The sequence below is a fragment of the Fistularia commersonii genome, chromosome 15 (genome assembly GCF_037954325.1).
Source record: "Fistularia commersonii isolate RoL2024-O1a breed Wild chromosome 15, RoL_Fcom_v1.0, whole genome shotgun sequence".
In the NCBI taxonomy this organism is placed as follows: domain Eukaryota; kingdom Metazoa; phylum Chordata; class Actinopteri; order Syngnathiformes; family Fistulariidae; genus Fistularia; species Fistularia commersonii.
The window spans coordinates 17,826,651-17,842,080 of NC_141298.1; the positions used below are offsets into that span (position 1 = coordinate 17,826,651).

Below are 15,430 nucleotides of genomic sequence, written 5' to 3' on the forward strand. Positions count from 1 at the left end.
GCTGGAATTGGAGCTGCCAGGCAAGAGGTCTGGAGGAAGACCAAAGAGAAGATTTATGGACGTAGCGAGAGAAGATATGATGGTAGTTGGTGTGAGAGAGGAGGATCCAGAGAATAGGGTTAGATGGAGAAGGTTGACTCGCTGTGGCGACACCTGAAGGGAAAAGCCGAAAGAAGAAGAAGAATCTGTCACAGGGGTGCAGGACATGTATGACCGAGACAAAGTGATGATTGAGATGTTTTGGACATGAACAAAGGAGTGTTCATGTCCAAACCATGGTGAAGATCTGGGTAGAAGATTGCTGAAGGTGAAGCTGCCAGGCAAGAGGTCTGGAGGAAGACCAAAGAGAAGATTTATGGACGTAGTGAGAGAAGATATGAAGGTAGTTGGTGTGAGAGAGGAGGATCCAGAGAATAGGGTTAGACGGAGAAGGTTGACTCGCTGTGGCGACACCTGACGGGAAAAGCCGAAAGAAGAAGAGGAAAAGAAGGAGTTGCCAAACAAGCTAGAACTACTGCCGCCTGTGAGGAGATGTACCGTCCACTGTTCATGTGTCAACTCACTGCCGTCATAGCTGAGCGTCGCAAACTTCACCCTCTTCTCGGCGTAGCCGGCACTGTTGGAGACCTTCATTTGCAGCTCGTACCAGGTGGCCTCCTGCAGGTCGTACAGGATGTAGCTTTTGGTGAGGGAGGTGCGCTGTGCTGTGGTCCACGTGGGCGAGTCCACCGCGCGATACTCCAGCGTGAAGGAGGTTATTGGGCATCCCCCGTTATTCCAGCCGTTCAGGTTGAGCTTGACGCGTGTGGCGTTGATGCTGGTGAAGAGCTCCTGCTCTTTGGAGTACTGAGGTTCTACAGAGGAGGAGGAGAAGCAAGAATAAACCCAGCTACCAAAGAAAACACAAATTGTGCACACATGGGATCCCTTCATACCTTTCCCATGAGTCTTTGCTTCAATGATCTCACTGATGCGCCCCGGTCCCACTGCATTCTGAGCCGTGAGGGTGAACTTGTACCAGGTGCCACACTTGAGGTTCTCAAGCCGATAGGAGCGCTCGCTGGGACTGATGGGGAAGTTCCCCCACTGCTCGCTGTTGTCCTCTGAATACTGCAGGATGTAGCCTGGGGCGGGTCGACCGGGCGGGTGAATGTCAATCAAATGGTCACGTGACAAATAAACATTAGCTGACAAGATGGAAGGCTGACCTCGTATGGAGCTTCCTCCGTTGTCTCCTGGGATCCAGGAGAGGGTGATGGAGGTGGTGGTGGTCTTGGTCACAGTGAGGCGAGGCTGGTCTGGTGGAACTGGACAACAGGGAGAGAAGATGCGACACCCTGAGCGGACTTTGGAAAACTAGTCAGGACCCTTTCAGTGCATCTTTTCATGAAGACATACAACTATCGACCTCTCACTCACACATCATACAGGGACATACAAGTCATCGCCCTCCCATTCACCCTTCAAGAGAGGCCCAAAATCTATGTGTACTGTGACAAACCGTCCCGCGGCATCCTTCCCTGATTTTGGGATGGCCCCACACTGTCTTATCTCTGACGCGGGTTCAAAACAGGAAATCAACCATCACTTGAAAACTGGGCACATCCTTCTTAACCAGCTGATACAGGATCAAAACGCTGCATTTGAGTAAGACAAACAGTTCTTGGAAGTGGAACCTATAGTACCAGTAGTGGCTCCCTTGGTCGCATCTCCTACCTTGAACCTGCAGGTTGAGGACTATCTTGTCGGAGCCGAAGCTGTTGCTGGCCACACAGGTGTAGTTCCCGGAGTCCTCGGCCTTCACGGTGCGGATCACCAGGCTGCCGTTACTGTGGACACTCCGCCGGCTGTCAATCACAACAGGCCCTGGCGTTCCGTTGCTGAGACACGAGGATGGAAACTCGGTTTCTATTCTCCTGGGCTCTCCTCAGAACCATGGTAGATGTTTGAAAGGTTGTTTGAGTGACTCACATCTCCTTCAGCCACTTGATGGTCGGAGAAGGATCTCCCACCGCCTTACAGGGCAACACAATGTCCCTCATCCAGGGGGTGGTGACGGTCCTGTTGAAGGTCAGGATACGAGCCGGAGCTAGAGAACACACACACACACACACACACACACACACACACACACACACACACACACACACACACACACACACCATCCCTTGGGTATTTTTGGTCCTCACAATATAACCTTAGATCAATCGATACCAAGTGATATTTTCATGTTAAGGAGATGTTTCTGACTGGCGGACCATGGATCGATAAGCTGGAACTCTCAAAGTGTCCACTCGGTTCCTCCACTTACCTTCTGCCATGGGCTTGACGGTGATGATCTCGCTGGCGTTCCCGCGGCCGGCGGCGGTGACGGCCACCACCCAGATGCTGTACTGCCGGTTCCTGCTGAGGTTGGGGATGCGGTAGAAGAAGACATCGGGGGCGGCTTCAAACTCACTGCTCACCTGATGGAGATATTTCAAGAAAAGGTTTCAGTGCGATGGTGATGCTTCCTGTCAGATCCAGGCTGGCTGGTGCTGAACAATGAAACATCTCAGATGAACTGGAAGAGTTCGACTCCTCTTTGGTCCACATGGTGGTTTCACAAAACATCATCCTTGACAACTCAGGGCCTCCAATTGACCTCCAACATGAGGAACCCAGAGAACCTGGAGGAACCTCAGGCAGACGAGAGGAGAACATGGAGACTCCACACAGAAAGACCACAGGAGTCCAACCAGGGACCTTCTGGCTGTGGGGTGAAGGCCCCACAGTGGAGGCTCTGCACCATCGTGCCGTCCAGGGATTAAGATGTATCTGTCTATCTTTTGTGCAGTGAGAGTCACCTTTGTCTTTGACTACAGAAATCTGAAGTTCTTCCGCGCGTCCAAGCCTGAGGCTCCTTCAACCACCTCCTTTGCATCTAAGCTGGACATCTGTCACCAAAATACTGTGGAATTTATTTTGGCGTACCGTCGGATGTGGGTTGGAGCAGAAAACAGTGTATTTCCTGATGATGCCGTTGACTTTGAGGGGCGGAAGCCAGGACACGAACACCACCGAGTTGGATGCCGCTGCCGCTTTCACGCCTGCCGGAGGACCAGGAACTGAAAAGGGGAACATTGAGCGGTTGGACATTTCAGGAAACACTTGGAGACACTTATCTGGGCTTTGCACCTTCGGAGCAGGCGAACCAAAGTGCGGCTAAACTCGAGTCTACGACTGGTTGAGCACCTCCGGCAGGTGGGTGGGGATGTTTCCTACCGTCCTCCTTGGTGCGGGTGTAGATCTGTTCACTTCGAACGCCATCGCCGGCGCGGGTGAAGGCCAACACCTGGATGCTGTAGTTGGTGTACTTCTCCAGTCCGTCCAGCTCCAAGGAGGGCTTGGAGGTGGTCACGTTCCTGATCTCGCCGAGCTCTGAGGGACAGAATGCAGGAGGGTCAAATGAAGCTCAATGATTGGAAACAACCCAGGAACACGACAAGCTATAGATGGTTCAAATCGTTCTTCACTTCCCAAGGCCTCCATGCCAGGCTGTGAAGATCCGTTTGAGGTATTTAAGGGATGTTGCTGCCCTCTACTGGCCGGTGATAGTACACATTCTAACAAATAAGCTCTACTGTATATGTATCTTTAAAAGATTACCAACTGAGCTTCAGACTGTTATCTTGCAAACTAGTTACGGTTGTCAGGTCTGCAGTGCTGGCACTCTATGGGACGTCCAACGGGATGTGACAGTGCAGGGGTCAGAGGTAACTGCACTGTCACAACCAATCCTGTCCACACAAACCCAGCATGTGACGAATGGCTGGGGGATGTTGTCCGAGGCGAAGGGTGAAGGACAACAAAATTCTCCAAGATAGGGCTCCAATATCCCAGGATGCACCTGAGCTGCTCGGAGCTCCGCCTTGCTTGTGTCTATCCACCACCTCTTTGCGATGCACGGTGCCATTTGGAGGCCATGGTGTTTACCGAATGGCTAAAATTAGCCGATGGACTACGATGCGGACTCGAGTTGCTACGAAAAAATGTGTCAGGATACGTTGTTTTTTTCCCAAACAAGGGTCTGTACTTGGCAGGGGTACTTCATGTTTCCCGTTAGAATAATACCAGGAGATGGATGATTTAAGAATACAAGTCATTGTCCCTGGTTGCATCTGGTGACCAAACCGCTGGGACAACGTACCTCCATCGGGCAGGTTGGCCCAGTAGATGACCCTGAAGCCCAGCAGGTTGCCGTTCAGTGCATCTTTGGGTGGGGTCAGCCAGGACAGGGAGATAACCTCAGGGGATGTGGCTGTGGCCTGGACGTTCTCCGGAGGGCGGCTGGGAACTGAGGGACCAAAAGACAAAGCATGAAAACACCGGACGGATAGATGTGCTGCAGTACCATCCATCCACCGCCAGGCTGCGACACACCCAAGCATATCCCCCATGGCCGCTGTCACCGTGCCGACGGCTCTGTTTGTGTTGGGGGAGGAAGCAGGACTAAAGAAGCTCTGCAGCATTTTTAGCCTGAAACACTTCCTACGTCGATCCGGTCCTGACCTCCACGCACAGATTTACACGAAAACACTTCTCTTTGTTTGTTCAGAATCTCCCTTCTTTAGACACCGGATAACTAACTGCCTCAACGAGCCTCTTATTACTATAGGAACTTTCTGCAGTTCCTAGAACCTTTTCAGTCAGGGAGACCCTTTCTTGGTGCACTGGGAAGGCAGAGGAACTGGGGACCATGGACCTCAGCTCCTAGCACCATCTCAGCTCCTACTCTGAGGTCTTATTTATATTTCAATAGGAACTCATTGGTGCTTGGTGATTGGTGGAAGTCGTAAGCCGCGCCCATTACTAGATACTTCTTGTGGACTGCACCGCTTTTAAAGCATCTCCTGGTTACTGCTCAGATGTTTTCTTGAGACACAATGGACAGAATCAGTGAGAAATGGAATGGAAGGAGGTCCAAGCTGTTCTGGCCTGCTACACCTCAGAGGGGTTTCCAGGGCTCGCAGAGGAACATCTAATTTTAGGACAGAATAAGTGCAAAGTTAGCTAACGGCTAATGGGGTTCTTCACACAATAGAAGCAGGGAGAAGATAAAAACACTTTAACCATCTGGTGGTCTACGGTTATTTTTCTGTGAACGCCCCATGTTGTCCACATCTTGTTTGCTGGTGTGTTTTGGAGTGGGTACCCGAAGGTGCAGGTCACACCGATCCCTACCTTGGTCCCTCACTGCTTGTAGAAATGCAAAACTAGGCTACTTTCTGGGACCAAACTTGAGATGGACCCTTTTCGTATTTTTTTCTGTCGGAAAGCAGATCTGTGTTTACGTATTCATGTGAGGGAGTTGCCTCTGACATGACGCGGATCTGCAACATGAATTGTACTCAGAAAGAAAACACAAATAAATCAATAAAATCTGTCAAAACTGCTTGTTATGCCGCAGCAGAGGCTTATGCGAGGCTGGCAGATGTGAAGCTCAGTACCCAAAACAGCTGGACCGCCTCTCAGAGCTGAGAAGTTCTTACCGTCCTCCAGTGTGGTCGAAGCCACCTCCGTGGAAGACGGCCCCGTCCCGGCGCTGTTGCTGGCCTGCACCACGACCCCGTACTGGGTGAACTTCCTCAGGTTGTCCAGCACGAGGCTCTCTGCGTTGTCCCCCGTCGTCTCCACGCTGATGACGCTGAACTGGTAGTTTCCGCCGGAGCTGTACTCCCTGTAGCCCACCTGGTAGCCCCGGATGGCTCCGTTCTGGAGGTGTTTCTTTGGCGCCTGGTCCAGGGAGTGAGAAGGTGATTGGAAAAGGAGCATACCGGGCACATTGATGTTCTTGCAGTCACAACTAGCTCATTGTCTTGAATACGTTCACACGGTTCAGCCAAACGGTAACCAGACTGGACGCCTCACTCTTTCTTCTCCCTCTCTTTCTGCAGGTCCAGCATCAGGTCGTCGAACGAAACGTGATGGAGGTGCGACACAAAGTGCGCATCTTGCGGATCTTGTACAAGACTGAAGCCAAAAAAGTCAACGGCCAAGTTTGGGACAGGAGATACCTGAGAAACCCTTACAGAAGACTTGTACCTCTGGTAGTCCTGCCTGCACTATCCTGTTTGATCCTGTACAAGAGCATACAAGGCCTCAGGTGGCTCTTCCGCTGACCGCGAGCTGGAAGACCAGCAAAGAGACCAATAAGGATACGGGCATCTCTGCCGACTTACCCTCCAGGAAACTCTGATGCTCTGTGAGGACAGGGCTTCCAGCTGCACGTCCTGAGGAGGCCCGTCTGGAGCTGGAGAACAAGATCAGGCTGTGTTAAGGGTCTTCACACGCCGACAAAACGCTTCTCTCTGGATCCGTCCACGGAAGCTACCATGGCGGATTTGGAAGTGGCTCAGTTGCAGACTCCCGGGCGCCATGTTTACTGTCCTCCCCCACCTCGCTCCGATGTCCGGGGTGAGGTTGTGTTGTTTTTATTTGCTCCCACATCCACACAGATATGGAGATACGAAGCGAATGATCTACGTAACGCCAGTCGGGACGCCGCTTTTCTACGGTTTCACCGACGCCACGGGTTTCACCTGCTTCGTCGGTGGTGATGGTGAGCTCGTTGCTGGCCTCGCTCTTCCCGATCAGGTTCTTGGCAAACATGCGGATGTTGTAGGTGGAGGAGGGGTGCAGGTCGATGATGGTGGCCTGGTTGAGCTGGGGGGAGACGTCTTTGGTCTTCTGGGCGGTGTCCCAGGAGGCTACGCAGGGGAGAGGTCGGATCAATATCAGGACGTCCAGGACAGAAGGTCCGTCCGGGACGAGTCGGTTCCTGGAACGCGCCATTTAAAAACTTCCCGCACCTGATTTGTTCTTGCTCTCGATGTCGAAGCCGGTTATGGGACTGTTGCCGTCGAAGCCCATCGTCCAGCGCAGGGCGATGGTCCTGTCCTTCACCTCCCTGATCTCCACCTCCGGTGGGTCCGGAGGTTCTGCGGGTCCAGAGAACCAGAGTCAATGTCTTTGTCGGAGGAGGCGGAGAAGCAGCGGTAGGAGGCCGGCGCCGGTGCTTCCCTACCCTGAACCGTGAGCTGGATGATCCCCCTGTCCTCGCCGAAGGAGTTGATGGCGTGGCAGGAGAAGAAGCCGGAGTCCTCGCGCACGGTGGGCATGATCTGAGGGACACACCGGGGTTTACGCGTGACCTTCTAAAAGCTTCAGATGGGCCCGGGTAATAACCACGTCATGGACACACTCCTCTATCTTGGACAGCAGGCGCTCAAGTGTGTGTGAAGTGTGTGAGAGGCTTTGGATTTTCTGAAAACAGTAAACTAAGTTTTTCCCTGCAGGTTCTAGAGAACGTCAACTTTCTCACATCACCATGTAACTACCATGTAATTAACACTTAATGACTCAGTTATTAGCCTGGTATCATCATTTAGCCCCCCCGTGGCAGCGACTCTTACCTGCAGGGTGGAGATGACTTCATCTCCCACCTCCTTGACGGTGACCACGTAGCGACTGGTCTCCGGGTTGATGATGCGTTCCTCCTTCTCCCAGCGGACCATGATGGGCTTCTCCCCGTGGGCGGTGCAGCTCATTTTCTTCTCCTCGCCTTGCGTGGCCAGCGTGGTGTTGGGGTAGGACGTGATCATGGCTGGGACTGGTGGAGAGAAAAAATGACAAGTTGGGGTTAGTAAACTGTTATAATACTGGTATTACACTGTTATTACACTGTTATTACACTGTTATTACACTGCCCAACAGCGGCCTTTTGAGTTTGGCTTACAGCTGGACAGTCTTGATGCTGAACTCCCATTACGGGGCTCGGGTCGAACACACAGCTGGAACCCTGGCTGTCGCAGCAGCGGGTTAATTGGCCTTGTCGGCCAATCAGTGAAGAGCACGGGGAGGAGGGGGGAGCATTGCGCTAATGAACCTCCAGCACCATTAGCATAAGAAGAAGGCTAAGTCGTGCTAACCGTGGACGCCGCAGTGAACACACTGCCATCCTGGGAAAGTCTGAACAACTCCAGCTTGTGGCGAATAAAAAACATTAAAAGGTTCTGGATTGATGGTAAAAATCCAGTTATTTAACAAAATCATGACTCTAAAACACCCTCGAGGTTCTTGAACGTGTGTTAAAAATCAAAATAGGATAAATAGAAATTAAAATAATGACGCCCGGAATGAAATAATGATAGAAATAAAGCTCTCGGAGCTTCTTTTCCTTCCGGGAAACATACTGAATGTTATTTTTGCACGGCTTTGAATCTTTTCTCACGTAAATATGTGATAACGGTAATCAACACGCAAAGGAGGGAAGTCTTGGACATTCTGGTGCGCGATCACAACCATCACTACGGTAACGATACAACAACGCACAAGTACCGACACACACCGTGCAAAGCGCACGCCAATTCGAGTCCTCGCTTGATGTTCCCGCGAGATACAATGGAAACCGGATATTTACACTCACTCAAATTATCATTTGTTTTTTTTTGTTGTTTTTTTCATCACGCCTCAAGTGATTATCCAGCTTTTTCTTCTCCGACGACGACGAGGACGAGAGGCACGTCTCCATCCGAGGGCTCTTAATGGTGCGATGAACAGCGGAGCCACGCTAACCACATCCACGCCTCATTACACCCACAGCAGAGTGTAAAACAAGTCTCTGCTCCCAGATGCTTATATACACACTCACACCCACACACACACACACACACACACACACACACAAATAACGCTTGTTACGACCCCTCTTGTACGCTCTCCCTCTCTCACACACACACACACACACACACACACACACACAATACATGGCTCTGGTGATGTGATGAGAAGTGTCAGGCAAGAGGTTGCAAACATTTAAGCCTCATCTCTTATTCACTCTGCAGCCGTCCGGGGCTCGGCTGCAGAAAAGAGCGCTGATTTATTTTGCATGACAAGTATGAATTTTTTGTGAGGCGCGTTTAGAAGATGGGGGTTCGGGGAGGCGGTCTGGGGGGGAGGAGGTAGGAATAAGTGCCGGGGCTTTATGTAAATGTTATCGTTTTAGCGTGTAAGTGGCTCAGAGGTGGCGCGAGGAGATGTTGTTGGCTCCGCCGGAGGACCGGGACGCCGGCGAGCCCGAGGACGGCGTGGACGGAGGAACGCCGAGACGGCGCGGTGAGGAAAAACTAGACGGTGAACATCTGAGGTGTTCTCAGGATCCTGGATCTGCGGGGGAACTTATGAGTGTTTCATATCAAGGTACTCCAAGTTCTGCATGGATATGACCTGCTGGACTTCTACTTCTTCTCAATCACCTGCCTCCATCTGACCTCCTGACCTCTTTCCCCTCCATCCACAAACCTCCTCTCAGGTCTTCCTCCAGACCTCCTCCGACCATCTAACATCACGATGTCATCTGCAAACATCATGGTCCACCTTCAGATGGAGATCTTTCCAGGTTTTATGGCTTATTTAATACATATGTGCAGGGAATTGAGCGTTTGAAACGTGTTGACATGCACACGTCCACGTACGTGCATGTGTTTACAGTATCTAGATGCACCTGTGTTTATGTAAGCCAATAACACACACACACACACACACACACACACACACACACACACACACACACTCGGGTAGAAACCAATAAGACATTGGATGTTGATGAGTGACGGGGGGAGGGTTAGCTTTAGGAGAAAAAAAAAAAACAACAACAGCACAGGCTGAAGAGGAGTGTGTGTTGCATGTCCGCAGTGTGTGTGTGTGTGTGTGTGTGTGTGTGTGTGGAGGTGAAGAGCGTCGTGTTCCTCCACAGCAACCCAGAGGGCAGTGATGATACGCTCAAGCCTGCAGGGGATTGTAGGGGAAAAGGCTGGCTGCTGATAGGCTACTCCCACGAGACAAAAGCACTAACACACACACACACACACACACACTCCCATCTCCCAGGCTCCCTTTCACCTGGCCAGGTTACCATGCCAACCAGCATCGGACAGTCTCTCCTCCCTCCCCCTCCAGCCTTGACTCAGAGGGAAAAGAAAAAAAAGAAAAAGGGAAAAAGGGCCATTTCTAGTATCCAGGAATAGAACGCCGAACCTGCCATTGATTTTTTTTTTTTTTTTTTTTTTTTTTCCCTCCACAGCGCGGCGATGATTACACAATCACGCCCCGGATGTCGCAATGCAGCGGCGAAAATAAAAGAAGGAGCCAACATTTTCAAATGTCAGTGCCGCCGGTGGTGGTGGTGGTGGTGCGGATGATATGAAGAAAAAAAAGCAACACACCAGGCGAATGTAATAACATGTGTAATAACACGTGTAATAACATGTGTAATAACGTGTAATAACATAATGGCAGCGGAAAGCCTGTTCTGGCGAGAGGCCATTTACCCGCGGCTCTGCAGGTGTGTGTGCACGCATGCGGAAAAAAGAAAAAAACGCGTTTATCCCTGTCGTATTCCAGGTGTGGATCGTCCGGGAGAAAAAACATAAAGCGCGAGACGCGGAGCTTTTATTTCACTCTTTGACTTTCCGGGGTTTTTATTTTCGACGCACACACCTGCAGAGCCGCAGGTAAATAGCCTCGCGCTGAAACAGGCTTTTTTCCGCCGCTGTTATTACATGTTATTACACGTGTAATTACACGTGTTATTCCATTCTCATTTTTCTAAGCGATAGCCTCTTTTCCAAAGCTCTCTCCAGGGGGCGCTATTCTCTCAGCCACCCCATATTTCTATTCCTCCTCGCCATGCTTTGCTGCTGATTCGCCCTCGGGGGTCCGGGTAAGTGGGCGCCGGGGGAGGAGGCGACGGCGGCGGCGGCGGCGGCGGGCGGGCGGGGGGGGGTTCCGAGAAGATGACGAGTTCGCTGTCCGCCTGCAATGTCCTGAAATAATTCTCTTAGCTGCACAGTTGGTTTGGATGCGGAGCGTGAACCCCGAGGTGCGTCCTGCAGGAGGGGGGGGGGAGGAGGTCCAGAGGCCGTCCAATGACCACGGGAGCGTTTAGCTCCTCTCCTCGGGGACGCCTCATTACGCTCCTCGCCGCCATCGCGATGTCTAATGGGATGATTGGTCTTAATTGGCGCTGATAAACGGCGAGTGGCTGTTGACTGACTGTGATAGCGGCCGCCGCGCATCGCTAATCAACTCACTGTCGTGAAGGAAAAGGGGCGTGTCCGAAAGAAGCGAGCACGCCGAGGTAAACACAAGGGACAATGAGAGCGCCACAATGGTCGTCCGGGCCGTGGAGGAGAGGAACCACGGGAACATCTGCCGCCGTCGAAGGTCGGGTGGCGCGTTCAATGGCGTGTTTGCTCACCTGCGCTGTTGTTTGTTTACCGATACGTCCAGGCGCGGCGGGACGGCCAATGGCGCGCGGCGAGGATCAGGACATCCGTCACCTGAGCGCTTCGGCGTGCGTCAGCTTGCGCACCTCGTTAATTGGCTCGTAAGCCTCTTAAGTCGCCGCCGCCGCCGCCGCATCGGACAAGATGGCGGACCTGGGCGGCGCCGCCAACGCAGCTGCAGGGCGAACGCAGCACCTGTTAGATCCCAGGGAGGCTCTCGCTGCTGATGAGAAGGTGGCCGGCGTGCTAGCGAACACACTGAGGAGGCCACAGGAGGTCTGGACCACCAAGACCAGAGCAGGCTCACAAGTGGTCTAGATCTTCCTGCTTCTCTTTGGGTTCCATCATGAGAAAGATCTGGTCCAGATAGCGAAGACAGGAGGCAGAGCTGGATCCAGCTGAGGAGAAGATGTGGAGGGAGGAGGATGGAGAGGAAGGGGAAGGAGTCCCATCAAGATGGAGAGCACATGGTAGATGATCTGGGGGTAAAGTCACACTGGGATGGAGAAGATCCGGGTAGAAGGATGCTGAGGTCGGAGGTGTGGAGGAAGACCAGGGAGGAGGTTTATGGATGGAGGGGAAGATGTTATGAAGATGGTTGTCAGATCTTGTAGCGGTGTTCTGCAGAACTGGAGAAGGTCAACGCTCTTCAAGAGAAGAAATCATGTCCAGTTGCCGCGACAACATCTGATGACTGAGAACCTCCACGGAGAAGTGAGGAAGGTTGTCAGCTCTCATGGCGTAAACTCCTGATCTACCTGTAGATCCACCCGCACCCCACAGCTGACCCCAGGAGGTCAACCATGCTCCAGAAGGAGCATCTATGCAGGTGAACCAACGTCCAGCTTCACAATCCGCACACCAGTCAGGACCAACACCTCCTCCCACCCCCCCAGCAGGTCCACACCTGAAATTCTCCACGGTCTGTTTGAAGCCAAGAACCTCCGGGATGAGCGGAGGAATGTCTTCTAGATTTGGAACACGGCGCTGAGGAGGCTACATGTTTGCCCGCAGAATGACTCATCGGCATGGCAGGAGCTGCAGGGAGGGGTTGTCGATGCCCCTCTCCTTCAACCCACAGCCCTCTTTTCCACATGGCAGCTCTCGCCCGCATGCGGAATTCAGGGCTTAATGGAGGGGAGCTAAGTCCCTGGCCGAGCGGCGGAAAAAAACACCGCACTCTCTGCGCGAGGTGCGCTGGAGGCGGCGGGCGCCGCTTTTGCGGGATTCGCCGAGGCAGAAATGGCAGGGTAAGCGGAGCGATGGCGTCTGGCCGCCGGCCATGCGGCTTCATCCGGCGCGAAAACACCGACTCCACAGGACGCGGATGTACGACGGCGAACCGGCGACCAGAAGACGGGTTTGGCTACAAGAAGCTGTCGAGCATACATGTTCAGCACCGGCGGGGAGGGGATGTCTTCAGAGCGCAAGTCAATGGAAAAGCAGAGGCTTCTTGGAAATAAAGACTGATCGCGTTTTTCCCCGCAAGGAGGCGGCGCACTGGATTTGCTCCTCGGTAAAAGTAACCCACTTTTCTTCATCTTCCTACGTCTTGTCATCTCATCACTTCATCCGCCCTGGTGGATCAAGGCACATTACCTGCAGCAATGCTGTGATTGATGAGCGGAGAAGGAGCGGCATCTGCTCCCGCTAATCGCCAACCGCCGCCCTCAGGAGGCGATGCTTCTCGGCGCGCCGCCACCAAAACCGACCCTTGATGGATTTGGGGGCGATCGGCGCTCTTCTAGCGAGACGGGCGCGACCCGATGGCTTACTTTTAACGTTGAGATACATGGACTTGCTGACGTCTGCGCCGACGTCGTTGCTGACTCTGCACAGGTAGAAGCCGCTGTCCTCCTCCAGGACGTGCTTGATGAGCAGGGAGCCGTTGATCAGAACCTCGATGCGAAAGCCCGAGTTGAGGGCGATGGGTTTGAACTGAGGGACTCCGGCGCCTGAGAGCAGAGACAGAAGAACCATATCTGAGATCTTCATGTGACAAAAGCAATATTTTCTGGCGTCGTGGTCTTCTCCTTCTCCCTTCAGGGGCCACGACCAGTCATCTGCCTCCATCTGCCTCACAAAAAGTGCAATTCACCCTCTCCTCTCACACCCTCTGACTTCCTGTGCTCTTTATCTCCTCCTCTCTGGTCTTCCTCTGGACCTCCTGCCTGGCAGCTCCACCCTCAGCATCCTTCTGCCCAGATCTTCTCCATCCCTCCTCTGTCCTGGTCCAAATCATCTCAGTGTGACTTTATCTCCGGAACATCTACCATGTGCTGTCCCTCTGAAGGACCCCTGCTTCTCCTGACCTTCTCCAGCCTCCTCCCTCCCAAAGAGGAGCCTCCACATCTTCATCTCAGCTGCCTCCATCTCCACCTCCTGCCTTCCCCTCGGTGTCTCCAAACCAAACGTCTGCTCTCACCTCCGTTCTCTCCACCTGGTCCTTCTGCTCTCCCTGATAGGTTCTTATCACCCTTCTTCTCCACCCGCCCCAACCTGCTTGCTCGCTTCTCCACCTCTTCTTCACCTTCTTCTCCACCGTCTCCGTCGCTCTGGACAGCTAACTGTCAGTACTTGAACGCAAGAAACTAAAACGTTTTTCTCGTTCTAACTTTCCTTTCCGCCACATAGTTGAAGACCACCTACAGTTTGTGCACTCCTTCAAAGCCCCTCAGAAGGTTCTTCAAGTCCAGTGTGGAGCAACAAGGCCACCAAATTCATGCATTGATTGTCCGCGTTATCATCGGAGTCTCCGACAGTCTGAAGGTGTGTTTACCTTTGGAGTACTCCCACTGGATGGTGGGGACGGGGTACCCTTCTGCCGAGCAGTTCAGGATCACGGCTTTCCCGTAGATGCCGTCCTGGTCCTTTGGTTGCACCACAAATTTGGGAGGAACTGCCCAAAACAAAGAGAAAAGCAGCAGCGTCAGGCCCGGTGTGTCGATCCCACGCCCCGGCTCTTCACACACCTTCACACACTCCAGAAGGAAGCTCAGCGGCGTCTCCGCCTGCCCAGGGAGCTCAGGGCTTTCATTTAGAAATGACCTTCAACACGGCGTCCGGGGACAACTGGCTCAACGCCATACAAAAACAGCAACAGAAGCGCCAGGCTGTCGATATAACTGGACCTCCTCCGGACCTCCTGCACCGGTCCTTCAAGTCCAGAAAGAGACAAACATCTTCTCTTCCTGCTGCCGTCACCGCCCTGGACTGGTTAGCGAGCTCTACCATGAAGACCAGATCCAGAAGGTCTGCAATGTCACTGTTGTCTGTCTGTCGTTGTACCATCCAGTGGTTGAATTGTCTCGCTAGAAAGCTAGCTCACTGTCTGTCTGTCCATCTGCCTGTAAATCTATCATCTATCTATCTAGTTTTAGTTATTTTGCAAGCTAGAAAGCTAGCTATCTGTCTGGCCATCCATAAATTTATTGTCAGTAAATCTATCAATCTATTAGCTTCTAGTTAGCTAGCAAGCTATCTCTTGACCTAGCTAGCTATCTAGCTCGCTCTGTCTTTCTGTCCATCCATCCATCTGCATGTAAATCCATCTATGTAGCTATCTAGCTGGCAAGCTATCCAACAAGCTAGCTATCTGTCTGTCCATCCATACATTTATTGCCTGTAAACCAATCAAACTATCTATATCAACTTGTTATCTATCTATCTATCTATCTATCTATCTATCTATCTATCTATCTATCTATCTATCTATCTATCTATCTATCTATCTATCTATCTAACTAACTAACTAACTAACTAACTAACTAACTAACTATCTATCTATCTATCTATCTATCTATCTATCTATCTATCTATCTATCTATCTATCTATCCAGCAGGTTATCTCTCATTCTGTCCATCCCTCCATCCATCAGTGAAACATGAAGACCTGTGGCTCTGATTCAGGCATCTAATGGTGGTTCCTTTGTGAAGATGGAGCAGATGTTGTCCGTCTGAACGGCCAACGGGTTTGTTTTACACAAACCACTGGTTGTCGCCTTTGACATTTACAAGCTAACACAAGTTTATGAGTCGAGTGTAAGCAGGCAGGTCCCCTGGGCCTCGCTGCCAGGAGATTACGGTTTCCACCACGACCGCGG

At 52.1% G+C, this 15,430-nt stretch overlaps 1 protein-coding gene across 3 annotated transcripts in view; it reads right to left on the reverse strand.

Moving 5' to 3' along the window:
• The window catches only part of dscama (Down syndrome cell adhesion molecule a), a 70,352-nt gene that overhangs the window by 6,189 nt on the left and 48,733 nt on the right, over positions 1-15,430 (reverse strand). For all 3 annotated transcript variants that reach the window (XM_086160747.1, XM_086160748.1, XM_086160746.1), the window contains exons 10-26: positions 14,107-14,226; positions 13,103-13,282; positions 7,455-7,651; positions 7,067-7,163; positions 6,852-6,980; positions 6,582-6,749; positions 6,222-6,292; positions 5,532-5,775; positions 4,190-4,336; positions 3,265-3,420; positions 2,974-3,107; positions 2,312-2,465; positions 1,972-2,089; positions 1,717-1,880; positions 1,209-1,307; positions 936-1,124; positions 564-854 (exon numbers count right to left, since the gene is read on the reverse strand). In XM_086160747.1, coding sequence (XP_086016873.1) covers positions 564-854; positions 936-1,124; positions 1,209-1,307; positions 1,717-1,880; positions 1,972-2,089; positions 2,312-2,465; positions 2,974-3,107; positions 3,265-3,420; positions 4,190-4,336; positions 5,532-5,775; positions 6,222-6,292; positions 6,582-6,749; positions 6,852-6,980; positions 7,067-7,163; positions 7,455-7,651; positions 13,103-13,282; positions 14,107-14,226 — 2,658 coding nt within the window. The remainder of the gene's footprint in view (positions 1-563; positions 855-935; positions 1,125-1,208; positions 1,308-1,716; positions 1,881-1,971; positions 2,090-2,311; positions 2,466-2,973; positions 3,108-3,264; positions 3,421-4,189; positions 4,337-5,531; positions 5,776-6,221; positions 6,293-6,581; positions 6,750-6,851; positions 6,981-7,066; positions 7,164-7,454; positions 7,652-13,102; positions 13,283-14,106; positions 14,227-15,430) is intronic.